At 38.5% G+C, this 22,259-nt stretch overlaps 3 protein-coding genes across 3 annotated transcripts in view; 1 reads left to right on the top strand and 2 right to left on the bottom strand.

The window, feature by feature from the left end:
• Positions 1 to 10,279, bottom strand: part of nup153 (nucleoporin 153) — a 13,862-nt gene extending 3,583 nt beyond the window's left edge. The window contains exons 1-17 of the mRNA XM_056741678.1: positions 10,171 to 10,279; positions 6,959 to 7,175; positions 6,511 to 6,798; positions 6,166 to 6,299; positions 5,209 to 5,337; positions 4,908 to 5,024; positions 4,711 to 4,755; positions 4,118 to 4,171; positions 3,148 to 3,288; positions 2,871 to 2,923; positions 2,670 to 2,790; positions 2,440 to 2,589; positions 2,242 to 2,340; positions 2,082 to 2,163; positions 1,902 to 2,000; positions 479 to 1,072; positions 55 to 237 (exon numbers count right to left, since the gene is read on the bottom strand). Coding sequence (XP_056597656.1) covers positions 55 to 237; positions 479 to 1,072; positions 1,902 to 2,000; positions 2,082 to 2,163; positions 2,242 to 2,340; positions 2,440 to 2,589; positions 2,670 to 2,790; positions 2,871 to 2,923; positions 3,148 to 3,288; positions 4,118 to 4,171; positions 4,711 to 4,755; positions 4,908 to 5,024; positions 5,209 to 5,337; positions 6,166 to 6,299; positions 6,511 to 6,798; positions 6,959 to 7,175; positions 10,171 to 10,248 — 2,584 coding nt within the window. The 5' untranslated portion in view covers positions 10,249 to 10,279. The remainder of the gene's footprint in view (positions 1 to 54; positions 238 to 478; positions 1,073 to 1,901; positions 2,001 to 2,081; positions 2,164 to 2,241; positions 2,341 to 2,439; positions 2,590 to 2,669; positions 2,791 to 2,870; positions 2,924 to 3,147; positions 3,289 to 4,117; positions 4,172 to 4,710; positions 4,756 to 4,907; positions 5,025 to 5,208; positions 5,338 to 6,165; positions 6,300 to 6,510; positions 6,799 to 6,958; positions 7,176 to 10,170) is intronic.
• Positions 10,280 to 11,016: 737 nt separating this feature from the next.
• ptdss1b (phosphatidylserine synthase 1b) lies at positions 11,017 to 16,951 on the bottom strand. Its single transcript, XM_056741827.1, has 5 exons — positions 16,877 to 16,951; positions 14,714 to 14,758; positions 14,512 to 14,630; positions 12,560 to 12,642; positions 11,017 to 12,091 (listed from the first exon to the last, which is right to left on the bottom strand). The coding sequence occupies exons 2-5, from the start codon at positions 14,721 to 14,723 to the stop codon at positions 11,902 to 11,904; spliced, it is 402 nt and encodes a 133-aa protein (XP_056597805.1). The 5' UTR covers positions 14,724 to 14,758; positions 16,877 to 16,951; the 3' UTR covers positions 11,017 to 11,901.
• A 2,783-nt stretch (positions 16,952 to 19,734) lies between these two features.
• stmnd1 (stathmin domain containing 1) lies at positions 19,735 to 21,996 on the top strand. Its single transcript, XM_056741917.1, has 5 exons — positions 19,735 to 19,888; positions 20,182 to 20,332; positions 20,942 to 21,075; positions 21,188 to 21,319; positions 21,428 to 21,996. Exons 1-5 carry the CDS (start codon positions 19,826 to 19,828, stop codon positions 21,668 to 21,670), a joined length of 723 nt encoding a protein of 240 aa, XP_056597895.1. The 5' UTR covers positions 19,735 to 19,825; the 3' UTR covers positions 21,671 to 21,996.
• Positions 21,997 to 22,259: the final 263 nt, after the last annotated feature.

Here is a 22,259-nt window from a genome sequence, read left to right on the forward strand (position 1 = left end):
AAAATTCTATATGAGCCACCTAGAATGACTTCTAGAAATGTGAAGGCACTTTACCTTTGGACTCTATTTTAGCTCCTGGTTTTGTTGACTGGCAGGCCACACACTTCTGGTCCTCTGCCTTATTCTGAACACAGCACATCTCACACTCCCAGCTCCCTTCAGGTTTCTTGAACTTATTGCCGAATCCTAACAAAGGTGCAGGAGTGCTTGCTGGTGCAGACGAGACTACAGCAGCTCCTATAATACATAAAATATATATAGTCAAGAGTATAATTTAAGTGCAAGCTCATTTTTTTATCTTAACTAAAACGGTTCAAAATAGTTCAGTATTTATCAATTACTAAATTCATAAGTGTGTAAAATTTTGAGCCGAAGCTCGACAGGCTTGTCAGATGTCCTAGCAAACTGACTTCCAGAAGAAATGCTGTTTGTTTTGATTTGCACATTTTATCTTTGACACAACAAAGATATTCTTTACCTGGTTTAGCGCTCTGACATGCTACACATTTTACATCCTGCGAATTGTTTTGAACCATGCACATATCACAGTCCCAAGATCCCTCTGGCTTCTTAAATTTGTCTCCAAATCCTAACAGTCCCATCCCTGTAGAAGAAGTGGTGGTGGTGGTTGTAGAAGCAGAGGAAGCAGAAGAGAGGTCAGATGAGGCCTTGGCCAGAGGCGGTAAAATCAAGCTGGATTTTACTCCAGTCCCAGGTTTGGCCGTGTCACAAGCTACGCATTTAACAACTTCTGGTTTGTTCATGACCAAACACGTGTCGCATTCCCAGCTACCGGCCGGAGGGGCAAAGAGGGAACTGAGGCTTCCCGTGCTCGGTGCAGGTTTACTGTCCGATTTAGAGGCAGAGTCTGTGTTTGGTTGTGGTGCGAGACAAGCCACACATTTTTTGTCTGAGGACTTGTTTTGCAAGAGGCAAGTGCCACAGCTCCATGACCCAGCAGGCGGCCTAAACTTGTCACCAAAACCAGAAACAGGAGCTGAGGGTGTACTCTGGGTCAATGATGAAGTCTGTGAGGGTCTGTCAGCTAAACTCTGACCAGAGGACACAAATCCTAAAGATAAGGGGAAAAACACAAATCACTCTAATGCAAGTCCTCCAAGTAGTAGTAACTTTAACTATAGTTTGGGCAATGGTCTTTCCAACCCTGCTCCTGTAGAGCTACCGTCCTGCAGACTGCTTCTCCAACCCTGTTTCAACAAACCTTTTTGTAATTATCAAGTAACCCTGAACATCTTGATTATCTGGTGTGTGAGCTGAAATCTTCAGGAAGGTAGCTCACTAGGAGCAAGATTGGAGACCCCTGGTTTAACGGTGAATGAGGACTAAAATGACATGCATTCAAAATAGCTTTGTTTGACAAACAAACAAAAGTCCATTATCACAGATGCAAACTTGGGGTGAAAAGGTGAAGATGCGAGACCATCCCAATGCTATACCAAACTTAAAATATTACAATTACAATTCTTAATCAGAATATTCCATGGTCTGCTAAAAGTGTCTAGGATAGACAACCACATCTGTAAATTTGCAAACCACAACTGTTTTTTAATACTCATCAGATCTAGACGAATCCCAATAATGACCCATTTTGGATCCAAAATGGCGAATTTCACCTAAATGTGACATGTTTGCATCCCTGATTTTTTACTGACAATCAGTGCTGCCATGTACAAGAATTTGTTTATTTCCCAGTTTATATGACACTGTTATACTACTTTTATCATTTGCCAGAGCTTGCCAGTCTCAGTCATAAACAGAAAATAGGCCACAAGGATAGTCTTCCAAAAATTACATTTTGTGTGCCATGGAAGAAGGTCATGCGGGTTCGGACAAGAGTGCAACTAAATAGCAAGTAATTTTGAAATGATAGCAACACTTACCAGGTCCCTTAAGTATATCCAGTACACTGCCCTGTTTTAAGACTTTCGCTGGTTTGAATGGTCCTTCAAACTCATTCTCTTCACTGCCAGCTGATTTTACTGCAAAACATCAAAAATAACATGAACACCATAACATGAGCTCAAATTTAAACACATCTGCTTTGCAAAAACTAAGCATACCTGATTCCGCTATTGTGGTGATTTTCCCGTTGGAGTAAGACAAGCTTGTTTTCATAGTAGGTGCGCTGAAGGTGAATCCAGACTGTAGGGAAGAAAAGTTATTTTACAGATGCCTTTTCTGTGACAACTGCAAAAGGTGCGAAAAGATACAAAGACTTACCGATGGAGAGAAAGCTGGAGGGCTGGCGGCAGTTGCCTTGACGATAGGTGAAGAAAATGTGAAGGGGACAGACGGTGGTGTGGATGGTACAGATGGCACCTGAATATATTATGTGTCAAAAATTATTCACCACAACTGCGAATTGGCTGAATAAAACTGGCTACATAATTGACTTGAAAGACAAAAGGGAGCTCATACCTTCTTTTCGGTACGTTCTTCAGAGACAGTTGTAAGTGGGGTTGTGCTGGAGCTCAGCGAGGAGGTAGGAGGAGGAGAAGAGAAATTAAATTTGGGCAAAGTGAAATTGCTCGGGAGAGAGGCAGGCGGCAAGTCCAGCTCCTCGGCAACCTGAGGGGAGAACATCTTATATGAGACCAAACAGCAGCAAGCTGTTCTATACAACAACTTAAAGCCTGCGAGTATCTGACCTCATCATCAGGTCGTTTGGAGGAAGGTCTTATGGCCCTTTCTCTCTTCATTTTGCCCCCTCCTGAACCAGTGTTGCTAGTTGTTGGGGTGCTGGACAATGGGTACGACAAACTGCTTGTGCTGGGGACACAAAAATGTATTATTTAAAACACATATTGGGGATAAACAAGAAATTTCCACAACAAATAATTTGCTCTTACCTGGGAAGAGGAGCCTTAGAGGACTCTGAAACTGGTGGGGATTGTCTAACAGGCTAGAGACAGGAGGAAATACATATCAGTAAACTTTATGAAGCAATAATAAAGTACATTTATTTCACTTCAGTGATAATTAAACCAATTTAACCGCCATAAACCAATAGGTTAATTTCAAATATTTAAATTAAATTAACGTAATAAGGAATTCCAGAAATTCCCTAAAAAAAATTCCCATTTGTAAGAGCTATGGGTCATTACTTGTCCTTACAGTTGAACTTACAGTTTCTCTGTTGGTTTTGTCAAGGACTCGGTTCAGTCCACCAGGGGTGAGTGATGGTCTAAATGACATTGAGCGGTTACCAGACACTGCAGCAGCTGTTGGAACAACCAGCTTTTGAACAGGTGGGACTGAAGGTTCCAGCTGCAAGTCAAATGGGAAAAATTACAATCAATAACACACTATAATTCTACACATTTAACACAATGTGTCTATACATTACATTTACATTTACATTTAGTCATTTGGCAGACGCTTTTATCCAAAGTGACTTACATTGCTTTATCCTATACATTTCACATAGGTATTTGCAATCCCCTGGGATCGAACCCACACAACCTTGTGTTGTTAATGCAATGCTCTTACCACTGAGCTACAGGAAAGCATATACAATATAGAGGTTTAATTGCTTTAAATTCAGAATAACGCATTGCATCAAATAACCATAAAAGTTAATACATTTCTGAGACCTCAAAGAGGAACGGTGGAATAACTAGTTTTTAAATATTATGAAAATGTTCTAGCTAGCCCTGCAGTAAATTTCCTAAGCTTCTCAAAGAATTAATCATAACCCTTATTTTGAATGACATCTTGTTATTCCTTATCAAGCATTACATGTGCTCTTCAGCCATGGCTGAAAACAACAGCTTTCTTCTGGTACAGTTTACCGTTTCATATTTAAGTTGTCGTATGATTTTCCGAAAAATGCTCACACCACTGATTATCTTGGACTATAGTCAATCATCGCAAATGGTTATAAAAGGCTTTACGTTCCTGGTGTTCGATGAATAAGCACATTGTTTGGAGTAGAGGACAGCTGCTACAGTTGTTAACAGTTAAGGAAAAGCATCAAAAAAGCCCTTATGCTACATTCAGCGATGTATATAGATATATCTCCCTTTACAACACATTCATCTACATTTATTCAAGTGCAAGGTCCTCAGACACAAACATCTTAAAAAGTTGGACTTACCCTTTTTCTCTTTGCTTGGAAATTTGAAATGTCAAGGTCTGTGTGATTCAATGACTGAAACAAGACAACGAATACAAGATTGTCAATTGACATCTTTAAATCATTCCAATACTGAAATGTACAAAAAAACAACAGTGTTTCCCATACATTATTCTTGGTGGCCCGCCACACTATCAACGTTGGTTGCCACAAACAGATTTTTCATGATTCCCTTTAAATTTTTATTTTACCAGATGTTAATGATGGCGAAGACGTCCAACCGCGTTTATCAAGACGAAAAGTTAGAAGTGTTTCCCACACCCTTTCTCTATGTGCTGGGTGTGTGTCTGTGTGCGGGCTCTTGCCCTCTACCAGAGAGTTCGGTGTATGTCTTATAACTGTGAATAACAGTGTATTTTCCCATATTTCTGAATTTGTGCCGAATTGCCTGCGCTATATGAGATCTACAACAAAACTATCACTCACATGTAAAGACAGTAGATTAGACCAAATGCAAACAGAGTGTGATGATGTCACGATATGCATGTGACGTCATGAGTGCCACAAGTTTCAAAAACTCCTGTGGGAAACACTGAAAATGATGCTGCACTTACTGCTGACAAAGGTGATGAAATTGTAGATGGAATTCTTTTTGCATCCTGAAAAGAAGTTACCAGTAACATGTTATTTTAGCATGCATTTCTTTGGTGGGAAAGACATTCCAGCTTAAAGTAGCAAACACGGGTAAGAAAAGATCCAGTTGCTAACAAAATTAACCCAAAAGCTTTAACCTCAAATAAAATTTACTCACGGCAAGCGGGCTAGACATGCGCTCCAAAGACTGCAGGATGCGTCTGGCTGTTGCACTGGTCACTCCACACAGTTGAGTCCCAGCTGGCTTTGCCTTTATCTGTCTCCTGACCGGAGGCTGGTGAACCACAAACCAAATCAGTCAAAAAGTGAAACCCACACAAGCATTGATCTAAAAGATGCATACTAGGCTCATAATGGAACCAACTAAACAATCTTTGTTATAGGCTAGGTATTTAAAGTAGCACTTTTTATTACACATTTCATATATATTTTCGAGTCTAGAATTTGCACTTTCAAACCTGGTAAGGAGTAGCAGGGCGTGAACGAGCTGATCTTATGGCAGCAGCTCCTCCATATGTGGTTTTTCCCGGGTAAAAGGGTGAGTTCCCCAACTGACTAGAGTTCAGTACTGAACTGTTCAACACTGACTACAAAAGAGCAAACAGGTCTTACATCAATATCGGCTTCAGTTTTTCATCAACAAACTTTCAAGATCACACAACAGACACATTATCAACGTGAAGATTTGTACACATGACCTGCAATTGCTCAGAATTGTTACTTGGAACTAGCACAAAAGAATAATTCTAGGGCTGCAATAACTAATCGATAATGAAAATATACATTAAGTCAGACGTGTTTTGCATACATCTCTTCAAGCTGCGCAGTTGAGGTGTTTTGAATGACAAAGTTAACTTAAAGATTATATTTTTAAAACCCAATTTGGGGCGTTTGCACTTTGCAAAGTAAGTATTAGGGTAAATACCCTGATGTGGGGGTTTATTTAGATCAAAGGTGGGAAGTAACCAAGTACATTTACTTGAGTACTGTACTTAAGTACACTTTTTGCGTATCTGTACTATACTTAAATATTGTTTCTGGATACTTTTTATTGTACTTCACTACATTTGAAAAAATAATCTCACTTTTCATGCCACAAAAAAATATTTCCTTGGCCAACCACCCCTCCCTCCCACGTTTCTAATATGACACCCCTAAATACACACAGCCTTGGTGTGTTAATTAGAGAGACATCCACAATATTTGGGAAAAATGCAAATGAGTTCAGGAGTCACTTGTTTCCATCTCTGATTAGTTATTATAAGCAAAATATCAAATTAAAATGTATATCCGATTAATCAAAAAAAGAATAGTCCAAGTAATCGATTATCAAAATAAATGTAAGTTGCAGCCCTAAATAATTCTACAACCAAAAGATGATTAAAAGCACATCATTATTAAGATAAAGCACTTACTGATGAGGTAGTGCCAAAGACAGACAGGTTGAACGCTGGTTTCTTGACTCCAGAGTGCGATGGATGCGATCCAGACTGAGTCCGCTCAGTCTCCGGAGACCAGAGTAGCGGCACAGCCTTTGATGTAGGCACATCTGGAAGAATATTGAGCCCTGGTTTTAGTTCTATCCGTTTTAGTCCTAATATTTGAAGTGTCTTTTTGATCTCCTGCATGTTTTTAGCAGTGCTGTTTTTATAGTGCAGTGGGACTGATGATATCATGGTTGTTTTTTGGGAAATATAGCATCAAATACATGATGGTACAAATAATTACCCATTACTGCATCAAATATATAATTTTAATACCTTTATCAGATGCTCGTGACGAAAAACCACTGGTGGTCGAGATGTTATCATCCTCATGTTGAGAGCTTGAATCCTTTATCTCTTTCACAAGGGAGAAGTTGGAGCTGAGAGCGAAAGGGCTGGCCGAGAAGTGTGCTGTAGATGTGGAGGGCTGGGAGAAGAGGGAGTTGGTGCCAGCCCCTAATGCAGGAGAGCCATCCAGAGAGGCAAAGTGTAGGTGGGTTCGATTTATTGGAGGTCTTGAAAGAGCATCCTGGAAATTCAGTGATGCTCTGCTTGTAGATGGTTCTTAAAAAACACCAACACCACCATGAAAGAAAGAAAGAGAACAGACCTTCAAATCAGAACTGTTGCATTAGAAGGTAGATAAAAAACACCAGACACTAAGACAACAAACAAGGTTTTGGAATCAAGCCCATGTATGGAAGATGGTGTCTACCAAACATACCCATGTGACTTGTGCTTGGCTCTGGAGAGTCTCGTCCATCTGGGAGCGGGGTGGTGTCTTCATTGCCATTTGGGGGAGGAGCCACGTTGTTTCGTTCCAGACCAACTGGAGTGGTTTCACCCTCAGCGACTTCACCATTTCTGAAGTATTTCTGCAGCCAGGAGGGGACTATGCTCTTCACTGTATCCGTCACTCGACTGATGAGACCAGGCTGTTGCTGGGGATGAAGGACAGCATGTTGTCAAAAATATGCCAGACTAAATAAACGATCAGGGCAAAACAACGCGGTGTAAAAATTAGGATTGGGAGAATAAAATCGATTCACATTGAATATCGATTCAATCTGCTAGCAATTCAAAAAAAACGTTTTTGTAAATGTTTCCAAATATAATAACGTGACATTTTTGGAACAAATAAGGAGCAGTGCAGCACCCAGACCTTGTAAAGAGAGCACACCTCTTGCGCAAGCAGAGCAGAACATATAGGAGCAGTACAGAAAGAGAGAAAACTGAAGTGCAAAATAGCGTTTTCCAAAACGCGGCCATGTTTAGATCTAAATGGGTCATATGACACAGCTAAAACGAATATTATTCGCGAAACATGACCCCATTAAGAGCATGAACATACTTCTGTAAATATGCACAGTTTGTTAGACAGATGGATGCGCTGAGTGCTCTGCATTAGCAATACACTAATATTGGTAAAATAACCGCTCTTTTAATGTATGTGTATGATGATCTTCCTATACGATGTGGCAATGTGTGGAATTGACAGTCATTTAGCATACAGTACAAATGAGTCGTATTTATTTACAAGTATGTACTTGTTTTAATGTCTAACAGCAGAATACCTAGATGAGAATTGCTTTACTGGGCACTCAATTCTATTAAAGTACAATATGTGACCGTTCTAAGAGTAGAAGCCAAAGTACCAACACTAGTCTGACTGATCGCAAACGTGACGCGATGATATCTTAAATATGCCATTTAGTACATCAATAATCTTTTCTTAATCGAATCGAGACCCTAAGAATCGATTCTGAATCGAAACTTGAGGGACCAAAGGATCCCCAACCCAGTCGAAAATCTTTGATCTCTTTGCAAACAGTAAATCCCATGGAAAAAAAAAACACATTGAGGAGGACTCTTGCTTCCGTTCATCACACTATGGATGCAATGTTTCTATAGAGTGCAGGGATTTGATAGCTTCAGTTGCCATCTAAAAGGGGCCCTGGGGACCAAACCACTGTGCAAGCACTACAGGCTTATTGTTCACTAACAGAGCTCCAGGGTTAGGACACTGCAATGCCACACACTAGCTCTTTGGCCGAGCGATGCGAACATGTGACTATCACAGGCAGGTGGGAAGGCTAAATAGTCCATTTAGCCCCAGCGGAAGAGATGTCGAGAGGGATTGCGCAACCCAAATGCAAGGACTTTCACAGCTCACATCCACTTCGGATTATATAAAGTCTAGTGCAATTCCTCTTGTCTTGCTCTATAGAGCCTAGCTGTTACCAATCTAAGCACACACTAAACTGCTGCGTGTATGGCTGGGGCCTCATGCATAAGCTAGCGTTGCAGTATAAGTCACTTCCTGACAACAGCTCACACATGGTGAAATCCAAGGTCAGCATGGCCAGTCGATAATATTCCCAGAAACCTGCGGTGGAGCATGTAGTGTGCAGGAATACATATGCTGTCTGCTTTAACAGACTGAAGTCAAAATGCTTTCAATCTGATGTCACCTATAGACATCAGATCATCTATAGACATACAGCTTTCCTGTAGCTCAGTGGTATGAGCAAGGTTGTGGGTTCGATCCCAGGGGATTGCAAATACCTATGTAAATGTATAGGATAAAAGCAATGTAAGTCGCTTTTGATAAAAGCGTCTGCCAAATACCTAAATGTAAATGTATAGAATATTGCAACCTGTTGAAATGCACATAGCTGGTGCATTTGATACAGGTGGACAGAGAAACAAGTGATCCACAAGTAAGATAAAACACAGATTTGTACGTTTCTGCAATAGTAGATAAAGGCATGTGCTGTATGAAAACATCCATAGTGAAAGTGTACTACAATAAATAAAGATTGTTACAATAACTACGTTTTTTACTGAAACTCTCTTCGGTTTAATATCCATGGCACAACTAGAGTCATCCAACAAAACAAAAAAAGGGAGTTTTCATTATGTACAGCAAATAAAGAAGAGTCAAACAACAAATACTATTGACAGTAAGATCTATACAATTATACTCTTGGACAAAAACACGTTTTATGTCCCGGCCAAATTGCCTAAAACACAAGGACTCTTTGCATTGCATGGAAGATACAAACCTGATATTCTGATCAAGCACATGTGTTTATTTGTTTTCTTGCATTCATTTAAGTTAAAGACTTTATAAAATCTAAACGTGCATGCATCATAAGCCGACATTAACCTGCGTAAGTCATTTCACACGCTCGCCTTTGATAAAGCGGCAGTTTAGCGCAGGGCTTCCCCTGTGTTTCTGATAACACGCCACGACTCGCACTCACGTCCATCCCGCCTTTCTTCAGCGTGTCATGAAGACAAACCCACTGCATGAACTCCCCGTGCTTTTCTTGTGTGTTCAAAAGCATGCAACCAATAAGCTTAAATCTTCAAATGTTACGATATCTTCTAATAAAGTGAAATATATCGAAACAAAATACCGTTTCATGACAATTTTGTCGTGAATGTTTTAACGCTAAACTTCCCCACTCACGTTGGCTTTCCAACAGACTGTGATAGTTGTAAAGGAGAAACACGTTAATTGTATAAAAGACAAAGTTAAAATGCAGTTTCAAAGCTTTTGTTGTTTTTTGAAATACGTGCATGTTTGCTTTACGCCGGCGCGACACGCAGCTAAAGGCTAACAAGACGTGTTTGTAAAAAATGGCTTCAACGACCGTCTGAAATTAAGTAAATTCGTGTCTGTTTCATATGAATGACGTTATATTTTGTATACTTTCTTTACTTAAAGGCTCGGTCTCTTAGTCAAATGGGCTAACGTTGTTGCGGTGACAGTGGAGAGACCGTGTGCTGGAGGAACGTGAGTAGGCCTACACAGGCCGCAAAATATCTACTTCTTCATAAAAACAATAACAGTCGCCAAACCACCAGTGTTTTAAAAAGTAATAAACTTAAAAATCCCTACTCTAAAGTCTGAACTTTCGTTTTATTTACCTGTTTGCCTTTGGCGTATGGTTTTGAAGCGATATGATATCTTCTTGATCTGATTTTCCCTCCTCCTGTCGCCGCCATGGCTAACTAGATTGAGTCTGCTCAGTAGCGCTTCGCCGGATAGAGCTCCTCCGCTGTCACATCGCAGCACTCCAATATACCGTCAGCCAGTTCGGCGCTGGGGTTTATGGGAAATGGAGTTCAGAAGGAGATTCACCATAATGGCCATCGTAAATGGAAATTAACCCAAAATAAGGAGTTTTGATTATCCACCCACTTTTATTCTTCAGTTAAATAATCAGCAATATAATAAATATTATTTCATTTATTATTATTTAAATGTTATTGGTACTTCCTTGACTGACAGATGGATGTTATTAAAACTCATTTGGGACATTAAAGAATGAATGCATTATTAAAATATTGTATGAAAACAATATTTCCAATTATTGGGATTTTAATAATTATTAAAAAACTTTTAATTAAAAGTAAATTATTATTATAATTTACAATTATTCCAAATTGATATTGATATACAAACTAATGGAAAACAAACAATTTAAACAAGTTTTTCATTACTTATGCAGTAAACCACTTTATTTTCATTTTCACAGCAACATAAAGCCAAGACTTTGACCTTTAATTTTTTAATAAAAATACAAAGATTTAAAAACTCTTTTGAAAGCTTTAACTTTATAATATCACTGCATTGAGAAAGTGAAATCTGAATAGAATAACATTCGTGGTTATTAGATTAGATTCGACCTTATTGTCATTACACATGTACAAGTACAAGTCAACGAAACATAGTTTTGTTTAACCAGAAGTACAGGATATACAGTAGTTGCATAAGTGCAGGAAAAAAATCAATATGATGAAGTATTTTACAAATGGGTATGTACAGGAACATAATATACAGTTGGCTATTACTATTCACAGAAATATACAGATGGGGTATATACAATGATAAGTGAGGCTATGGTGAGTAGTAGTGCAATGGATATAGAGTAGTGCAAATAAATAATGGACAGAAGCTAGCCAAGTAACAGTGCAGTGGAAGAAGATATTGGATATTTGGTTGAAGTACTGGGATGCAAAAATGCATTCGTGAACAGCAGGTACTGCAATGAACAGTCCAGTAATGTCAATAACCAAACTTTAGCCTGGTGTAGCCGTATATGCAGGGCAGTGGGATCAGTGAGGGGCAGAGTTCAATAGAGCTCTGGGAAAAAAGCTGTTCTTCAGTCTGCTGGTCCTGGTTCGGAGGCAACTGAAATGTCTGCCGGAGGGCAGGAGAGAAAACAGTATGTGGGCGGGATAAGAGGTGTCCTTAAGAATGCTGCAAGCTCTAAATAGACACTTTTTCTTTTGGATGTCCTCAATGTCTGGCAGCGGAATCCCTGTGATGCGCTTGACTCTTCTCACCATCCGCTGCATTGCCTTGTGCTAAGCAACAGAGCAGCTCCTATACAATACTGTGACACAGTTTGTCAGGATGTCCTCTATTGCACAGCGACATAAGTAGACCAGGATAGCCTGGGACAGCTGGTCCTTCTTCAGTGTCCTCAGAAAGAAAACTGGTATGAGTCTAGTGTGGATCGCAGAGAGTCCTTCAGGTGTGCTAGGACCAGCCTCTCAAAACACTTCATAATAATGGGTGTGAGTGCTACAGGGCGGTAGTCGTTCAGGCACGTTGGGCTGGAGTGTTTTGGGACTGGTACAACAGAGGTGGATTTAAGGTATGTTGGCACAGTTGCTTGGGCAAGAGACAGGTTGAAAATGTCTGTAAAAACTCCAGCGAGCTGCTCTGCACACGCCCTGAGTACACGTCCATGGAGATTGTCTGGTCCAGCTGCTTTGTGCGGACTGATCCGGCTCAGTGCGTTGCAGACATCTATGGAGGAGGGCAGTTTCTCTATTGTCTCTTTTAAAGTGAGCATAAAAGTCATTAAGCTCGTTCAGGAAGAGGACATCGGTAAATACATAACATCATATAAAACACAATTTTCAAAACGTTTTCATACAATATATTTTTGCCTATTCATAACAACAAGCTATTCAAGTTCAATTATAATGGGTGTACACGTGTACATCTGCCAATCTGTAATTATCCTAAAACTAATTTAACATGTATTTAACAACTATAAATGACAAGATAACATCATGAGTAATGTAATATTCATCAATTTATTCTCGTCATAAATAAATAATCCATGTGCCTGCCTATATTTATGCAGATATCATTGCTTGATCTCCAGGAAAAGTTTCTCATTTTGGTACATCAATTAAAAGACTTTATACGCTTTGGTGGGGTGAAGGGCACCAATCCAGGGCAACTTTCTTTTAGAGGGATTGTGTTTTTCTACCAGCGAGGTATGTAATTGGATATTACCGTTCTGGGGGTGCAGTGATGACCCCGATGAAGATGATCAAACACCAGCTGAGAGGATGAGAGGCTTGAAAGACAAAGATGTGCTTCAAGAAAAATGTGTAAAAGCAGTAAGTGAACATGCCAAAAAGAGAACATCAATATAGTGCTAAATCAAAGATCTGAACTAAAAGATATTTGCTTTTGGGTTTAAAAAGTCTATTCCGTAATATTATTTAAAATAAGACACTGTAGTAACATGTAACTGTCATGGGTATTTCAAATCACAGCTACCAACGCGTCTCTGGAAAAATGCGCAGTGATTCCAAAGCGCTCTCAAGCGCGCTCCAGCTGGTCATTTTTAGAAGAGCACCAGGTATTATTTCAGAGGGCGAAAAACGCGTTGGCAGACACAGTGTAAAATATAAATGTATTGGTAAGGATAAAGCATATTATACAATAATGTTGCCAAACCAGAGAATGAAGTCCATAGGATTCCAGCATTCCTAGATACGTAATTTGCGTAGATGTAGTGCAGATGCTGGTGGAGATTATGCTAATTACGAATGAGCTTGCATGTGCGCCCTGTTTACAAGTGATTGGAATTCGTTAACATACACACATTTCACTATCAAATCTGTAGTTCACAAAGTTTTTGTGAATCCGTGAATTTCGGGAAGATCCGTTTTACAAGCAAATTACTCGAAATTTATACATTTACGAATGTTTCATGAATGAGGCCAGATGTCTCGAATTATATCCACACAGTGTTTACCATGAATCACTAGAAATTGGGCTTAAACATGGGATCTTTGGGGTTAGCTACTGATAAATAAAGCTCCAACCTCAGTGAGCTCCCATGTGATGCTGATGGACCAGCAGAGGCTGATGATAAGAAGTCTTGGCCCAAACCCAGAAATGACCAAACGCGAAGATGTCAAAACGACTATGGATGCGCTCCCATGTGATCACATGACAATTTACTGCATAGCCTACTACTGTAAAAAAGAAACGTATTTGATAAATACAAGGCATGGTTTACAAATGCGGGACAAAGTGAAACACAAAAAGATGTTTAATTATGCCAAGTGCAAGAACATGGAACTAATGCCTTGGTTGCTTCTCACTTTAAGATTATGTTTTCACTTAGCACAAGTATCTATTGGGCATGTGGACTGATGTCATTTAGCAGAGATTGTAATGATCCTATTGGCTGAAAGCCAGGCAGTCCATTGAGCCAGTTGGAAACCTCTAAATACAGAAATACAGAACACTGGCATTAGCACAGTCATTAATCATATTTCTTAAGATTGGAAACGCACACAAATACAGAAAATTTAACAGCTTGTACTGTACTGTTCTCCCCGTTACTAAAATTGTCCATGGTGTGACCTTTGCAACGACTGTGGCATTAATAAAATTGCATCATGCAGCCAAATACAAAGATTATGGTGTGATCAGTCGAGTCTTTAAAAACTTTAATAAATTTATCCAAACAATCACAGATTAAGCACGGTCTACACATATTTTCAATAAGCATGTAGAACAACAGGTATTGTTGTATAAATACATATGTGCATGTTGAAACTATACACTCTGTATGTCTTCTCCCAGACAACACTCTGACAAATAAAACTTAAGACGAAAACCTGAAGATAACCTAAAAAAGACAAAATAATACTCTTGCTCTGAAAGAGAGAGGAAATGTTACTGTTTATTTAAAAATGGCATGAATAGGTTCTGTCAACAGAGAGATTAAGGCTTTGTTCAAACAAGAAACAAAAATCCACATTTTGCATTTGAAATGTCTTTTGTAGTCTTTGCAGTAAAGCAGCATAAACAGTCAGAAATTTGACAGTTTTTTATCCATCTCATTCTCAGATTTAAGCCTTTTTTTTATCCAGAAAGCAAAATATTCAAGACACAAAGATTGTTGTCTGGTACGAACTTTATGCCCTGGATATCAGATCACTCACCATGACATCTGGCTCCCGAGTGTCGTAACACAAATTGTGGTCTAGCCAGTACAACAGTGTTTTCACCTGATCCCAGTTCAGAAAGATGTAAAATACCAGAAAGAGGAAGTAATGAAGACCTGAAAAATGACAAAAAGCAGGTCATAAGAGTCAACGGTACAGCCGATAAGTAAACAAAATAAAGGTTTTATCAGTCCCTCACCAAAAACCATACGCCATATAGTGGGATGTGGTCTTGTGAAAGGTCCTGAAGGATTTAATGATCAAAGAACAGGGAAAATATTTATTAACCTGTCAAACTTGTAAATGGGCACCTGCAATAATCCTTTATGAAAGAAGATTAGTAAAATTTCACAATAAGATTAAAAAAATATATTAGGTAATATTTAAATTAAAAATGAATGAATATTTATAATTTTCTTAGAAGTATTGTTCATTGTTATGTTAACTAATGGAACCTTGTTGTAAAATTAGCCAAGCTGAAATTCTCCAAAACAAAATGTCCATTGCAAATACCATTACTAACCATGAGAATTCCTTTATGATGTACTTTGGGACTAATTCTAGTACAATTTAACTGTTTTACTAGCTTCCATGTATTTACTAGCTTTTCATGTAAACCATGACCTCATTTCCATCATAACCATTACATCTATTAAAATGTCTATAAAGGTTTATATTGTCTTTTCCAGCAGCGAAAATGGAATTTCTACTGACGCAAGCAAACAAACACTGACTTTACGGTTGGGCAAGGCCAGAACACTGATAACAAAAATGAATGAGATGACCAGCAGCAGGCCAACCCGCATGTTATTATCATAATCCCCATCTTCCATGCCACAGTGAACATGTACAGATGTACAGATATGTATTATCATCATAAGATTCTTACCTTTTACAAACAGTACCTATTTTTTGAAATTACATTATTATTAGATTTTGCCCATATATCCCTTGCAAAAAAATAACTACAGATTTGACAGTTTGACTATGGTATATGTAGTAACACCATAGTAGCCACACATTTTCTGTGGTTTTGCTACGGCTGGGCGATATACCGGTTAATACCGAATGTCGGTGTGTATTTTGTCACGGTATGAAAACTTTATATACCGCATTACCGGTGTATGTCCCTTAAACACATGGGGAATGCGGCTCAGCGTGACACTGTTTCAGTGGGGTCCCTTTTCACTGTTGTACTGTGACCGGCCATTCACACAGAATGCATCTTCCTATACCTCGGCACTACATTATCATCATTTTTCTAATTGCAAGTTACGTTATGTTAAATATACTCACGAACAAACATTTTCGAAAAACGATTGTGTTCCCCTCATATCTGCTCAATATAAGCATATAATATGATGTGATTTTAGTTGGAACTGTTTCTCTATGTGCTAGGATGAGAAATAAGGGTCAGTTAGGAGGATTGACAGCATGATCCGATCGCTTTCCTCTAACATATCTTATTTAAGCCTTTGGTTTATGATTAAAAAATATGATTTCAGGAAATCATGAATCCATTGTGACTATGTAAAACACGACAGACATCACATGCATGTTTTAATGGTACAATTGTTACCATCTTGTTTAAAACCATTAATTTATGGGTGGATGATACTAACTCTTGAAGTTGGGAGCACCAGTGCTTCAGAGGAATAAAAGTACATTTCCAGCCCTGGTCTCTATTTATTTCCCTAAATATTATGTATACAAGTTACATTTACCTGCTATTCACTTGTTTAATAATTCTAAACTTTGCAGTTATGATAGGAGATACTGTTACCATGACAGTATAAAAGAGCCTTTTAAGTCAATCAACAGCACTATTTCCTCTCTCAATCATTGGAAAATGTGGTTTAAAAATACCGCCATGTACCGGAAACCGGTATAAATCTGGAAAACACCGTTATATATATATTTGGTCATACCGCCCAGCCCTAGTACTACAGTGACCATAGGATAACCTTGATATTTGTAGTAAAACTGCGGATTAACCAGTACGAAATAATACATTTTTACCATAATAACCCATGGTTAATTTTTCTAAGGAATAATGTGCTATAGTAACCATAAAAAATTTAACATGGTGTTTGTAGCGAAACCAAAGTAACGTTAACCATAAATTAACCAAAGTCTAACAAAAGTAACCATTAACTTGACATTTGATGTAAAACTAATAAACTTTGGTTGTACGAAATAACAACAAATCCTACAATAACATGGTTTAATACACTTTTACTATAATAAAACAATCATTAAATAATTTTACTAAGGATATTGGACCACACAAATAAAACAGATGCTGCGTTACAGATCTGTGTCTTCCTGGTCTCCTCAAGATGTAAATCTACCGTTTACTTACCTGGTAAAAGTACATAATGTGGAAAACAATAAATGTCAGTAACGTAATGGTGTGCGGTTTGTAGAAGAAAGCAAGAGTGATGTCTTCCACCTGTTTCTCGTTGATCATCCTAAAGTGCATCTTATAATTCGCATTATCTTTATAAGGATCCTCGACCGCTGACTGGGTGCCATCGTAGATCTCGTCCAAAGAAAACGCGAGAGAAACAGCCAACGGGACCAACTGATGCCGAGTATCTCCGAACAAACTTCATTAAAGTTGAGTGGGTTGATCCGCTATCAACGCATTATTTCACTCGACTCCATTGGCTGGTGCAGGGCGGGAAGTTGTAAAACCGTTCCCTATTTGCAGGGCTGCATTTCAGGCGGGGTCGTTCAAGGTCCGGAGTGGTGACGGAGGAAAGAGGAGCGCGAGTACCATCTCCTGGCCGGACATCGTGCGTGCGATAAGCTTCTTTGAACCATAGATTTTAACCTGCGAATTTTTTCACTGGATATATAGATGAAGTTCAGAAAGTTACAAAAATATTCATACAATTTTATCTAATTGAATCTGAAAGCAGTTTCACTTATTCTTATTTATTCCTATATTTACTCATTCGATAATTTACATAATTGAATACAAATAAAGTTGCATTAAAATATTTGTTAATTCCCCTCAGATATTTGATTGGTCAACGAGTTTATATACTTGGGTTTGAATGGATTTGATTTTGGCATTACAATCGTAGCTGTCATGTGTTCCAGAAGCAATGATAGACAACTTTAGGGATGGAAAGTTAAACATTACAGGACTGATTTGTTATGGAGAAAACCTGTGTGAATTTAACACGTGCATATCAGGAACATATTTTAAATGAACATGCTCAAGATGTGATCCATATGATATGACAAATTTGTGACCAAGTCTGTGAAAACCCAGATTTTTTTGCCTAGTACAGTGCATACTGTTGCTTCAAAACGTATAGGTTCTGGAATGAGCTAAACATGTTTAATTTATTAATTTTGTTTACAGATAAACACATATAAGAATAACAGAATCAACATCTCACAACCTGCTTGAAGTGAGGTAACAGTGTCTGATAGTAAAATTAGCAAAAGGGGAACGGTATCTGACAGTCACTCATGGCTAAATTTAGAAGTAGAAGAATTCCAGGTCCCATCCCAACAAAAGCCCAAAGGCAAGTTGGTTAGATGTTATGCACCCTGTTTTCAGGTTGTGTGTTTGAGGCCTGCTTAAGCAGGACTTTTTTCTGTTGAATACAGGGGAACCTTATCTGACACTAATTTTGACACAATATTCTTTCCTAATACATTCTGCTGTGATGAGTAAATTTCAAGACAGCAGTGTCAGAACCAACTTGTTTTGGTTTAAAAGGGTCAGTGGTGTAACTCTGAAACATATACAGTAGTTGTTGTCATATAGACTGTATTTTTAATGAAGCATAGGGGGTCAGTAACTGACAGAAACATTCTCAGCAGTTAGGATATGTTCCCCCTGCTCTGATGGTCAGGTTTGAAATAGAAAAGTGACATGTGTGAAGCCCAACCAAATGCTGTGATGCCAAACTGGTTAGCAATGTTATAACATGATTCAGAGCTTGTTGGGTTGAGTCCTGTCCACGATTATTTTTCAAAACATATGTGGGGAACCTCATATAACAGTTAAAATCACAGATGTCAGGATGGGTATACCCTTCTATAATGGGCAAATTTTATAAGCAGCTTTATAATCTCAAAACGTAGTTGTTGTGACGAAGATAGTGGGCTATATTAATTGAAGACATGAACTCTGCATTCAGCGGAACATTGGGGGAACAGTATCTGACTAATATATTAATTTGTTATAAAAGGTTCCACTCAATGGTGGAAACCTCATAAACTACTTAAATCTCATAAACTACTTGTTGTGGGGTAGACAGTGTTGGTTTCAGATATGTATTCATTTTTTATGTTATGGAACTCAAGACTAGGGGGGCACGGTGGCTTAGTGGTTAGCACGTTCGCCTCACACCTCCAGGGTGTGCATGTTCTCCCCGTGCCTCGGGGGTTTCCTCCGGGTACTCCGGTTTCCTCCCCTGGTCCAAAGACATGCATGGTAGGTTGATTGGCATCTCTGGAAAAAATTGTCCGTAGGGTGTGAGTGCGTGAGTGAATGAGTGAGTGTGTGTGCCCTGCGATGGGTTGGCACTCCATCCAGGGTGTATCCTGCCTTGATGCCCGATGACTCCTGAGATAGGCACAGGCTCCCCGTGACCCGAGGTAGTTCGGATAAGCGGTAGAAAATGGAATGGAATGGGAACTCAAGACTCAGGATGTGTTCCCCCTGTTTGATGGACAAATTTGATTACTTTAATGATTGCCAACATTAAAGATATCAAAACTATATTTCCACAGAATGTGCTTTATATTATGTAGGATAGTTTTATGTAAAAAAAAGTAAAAATATATTTTCACAGACAAGCTCACAAATTATTAGAATTTTTTTATATTGTGATTAACTATTCACCAGAACGCACTTTAATGATTGTAGACAACTGATTTTATTGCTCCCGTGTGCCACTAGCCTAAAATGTATTAATATTTTAGTACTGGTCTATATCTCCCTTGAAATTAGTCAAATGTATCCTTAATTTAATTTAACATTTTAATGTTTAAAGTAAACCTTGTTACATATGAACTAAGGGAACCGCTGAATTGTATCATTTTACAAGTTATTAGTTGCCATCTTCAAGCAATGTTTCATTTTTGAACAATTTAAAGCCAGGGCAACAGAACAGGTTATGTGACCTCTTGGACGGGGTCAGATTTATTGTGGCAACGGTTCGTAGCAACGCCAAGAGTCCATGACGACGACACAGGATAATGTGTTGGAATGCGACAGTGTTTAAAGACTTTTCACAGATCAGATAGTTTCTGAGCAACACTGACGGTGTCGTGTGCAATAAATATGGGATGTGGGAGCTCCAAAATCACGGTGGTCGAACCCGTAAAACCGTGCAGCGGAAATGAGGTAGGCAGATATCGTTGTTTTTTATGGTTAATAGGCCTATCGGTTAACTATAGCTATTAAAGTAAATCGATAGGGTTTTTTGAATTAAAATCAATTCACTGAAACGATGGAATACGCATTCACAATATAACGAGCATTATTTAATATATATACTGCATATATATAAACTATATGAATAATTAAACACAATGCGTGACACCTTGAGGTTATATTACAAGCGTTGTGTTATATGAAGCTCTTGTTTTTAGCGACAGACTGATATCTGACTCAGTCCTTTTGCTGACATTTTGCAGAACGAAATTCATGATTTGTCCGTGGCTCTGGGGGGCCCGCGTGGGGACTCCGCGGTGTCCAAAACCACCACAGACAGCGGGGTCGGTTTTGATGCCGGAGAGCCATCAGCTCTGCCAGGATCTGTACCTAGACTACTACCACCCCTGCGAGGTTAGACTATAATGCAATCAGAAGACCCTTTTTATTGTTTTAGTATGTGGAAAACGTATCAGAAATATTGCCTGCTAAAGAAAAAACAATAGAAACCATCACAGAAATTGTAATGGTTTCCATTAAAATGGCATTATGAACCATAAGCTCTTTCCATTAAAACCATTACATAATTTGTGTGTTTTGGGCATTGTTTCAATAGGATTTGACTGTGTTCTATTCCGAAAAAACCCTCCCCCATAAATAATAGAAACCATAAAAGATGTTATAAAAGGATGTTAAATACTATTGGAGTAATGCCCAAAGCGGACTACAAAAAGGAGTTTTGTAATAGTTCTAAAGGAAAAAGCTAGTGATATTTTAATGGAAACCATTAGAATTTCTGTAATGGTTTTTGTTGGGTTTCTATTGTTTTTAAGCATCATTATAGTTTTCATTAAAACCGAACAAATCCTATTTTAATCCATTATATTTTCTGTTGTCTTTGGGCAGGATTCTATTGCTTTTCTTTTAGAAAACCTGATAAATAGCAATTTTCTATTGAACACAATTAGCCAAACTTAAAACAATAAATCGAGCACTTATTATGTTATGCATTGTCAAAACTAGCCCAGAGTCCTGCATTAGCCCAGCAGAGCCATGAGAGACCCAAGTCCAGCACCATCCTGGAGGAACTGCTTACTCAGGGAATCATTCCAGCTCAACCGAAACAGGGGACCAGTGGAGAGGCTTACAACATTCTGGTAAGATAGGCTTTATCATGTTCCATCTGTCATGCTAAGTAAGCTTCAAAGCAATCCATGTATGTATGTTAATTTTTCTCATACTGTGAAAAAAAAACATTGTATCTTTTAGATGGATGACGTTGATAAGCCAAGGAGCAGACCACCCGCAAGGCTGGAGTCGCTTAAAACCCAAAAAGAGCAAGCGGTCATGGGAAAAGAAGACATTGAGATCAAGATGAGCCAGGTTGAGAAAAGAAGAAAGGTGAATCAAAGCCCCAAGTCACTCACAACTTTCTGTTTATTATCTTAGATGAATGAGGCATTAGTAGGGAGATATTTTATGAGTAATGAGATGTTATCTTTTTTATAGGAAAGAGAGGAAGACCTAAAACTTAGGTTGAGGACTAAATCCGCACGGCCTCGTGTTTTTGCAGAGGAACAAAACCATTTAGAACCGGTCCATTCTGAGCAGCTTTCTGTCACAACCCGAAACAAAGAGCTACAGACACCAATGGATAATAAGTCTGAGGACCAAAGACTTGCTGACTCCCCAGAAGTGGAAAATGACTCCACCTTTCAAAAAATTGGAAGCATAGATGACTTTGGCTTTTAGACCTGCTCCATTCCTTTTGGTTTATTCCAGACTAGAGCAGACTAAATTGCCACGATTCATACAGAAGGAGTTTAATCTAGGAGTGTTCCTACATGTTCATTCTTAGAGTTGCACATGCACTTTACAGGTCATTATTAATCTCGATTTAGCAGAGGGTATATTGGTCAGATATGACTCTGATCTCAGTTTTTACACTGTAAATTTGTTTTTGAGCCAATGTGAACAAATGAGGCAACCTGATGCAGTATATTATTGAATTATTCAAAGTAATGACTTTGTTTAGCCAACTGTCTCATTTTTCTAATAAAGATATTATTAGTTGTAAAGATAAAAGTTGTTCGGGGAATGAATGTTCAAAATGAGTGTTCTGTTGTGTGGATGGTGAATTTTAAATTAGAAAAATGAAATATTCCAAGTACTTTTTAAGTAACTTTATTTAGAAGAAATACATAATCACTGTATATCCAGTATGTTTTGCATACTGGATATACAGTGTTTATTTTTTTTTAATTGATACAAAAATACATTACAGACAAATTGTGTACGTTGTTGTACATGAAATAATTTTATTCAGTAACAACTTCATAGT

This window comes from Triplophysa dalaica, chromosome 25 (genome assembly GCF_015846415.1).
Source record: "Triplophysa dalaica isolate WHDGS20190420 chromosome 25, ASM1584641v1, whole genome shotgun sequence".
Classification (NCBI taxonomy): Eukaryota; Metazoa; Chordata; class Actinopteri; order Cypriniformes; family Nemacheilidae; genus Triplophysa; species Triplophysa dalaica.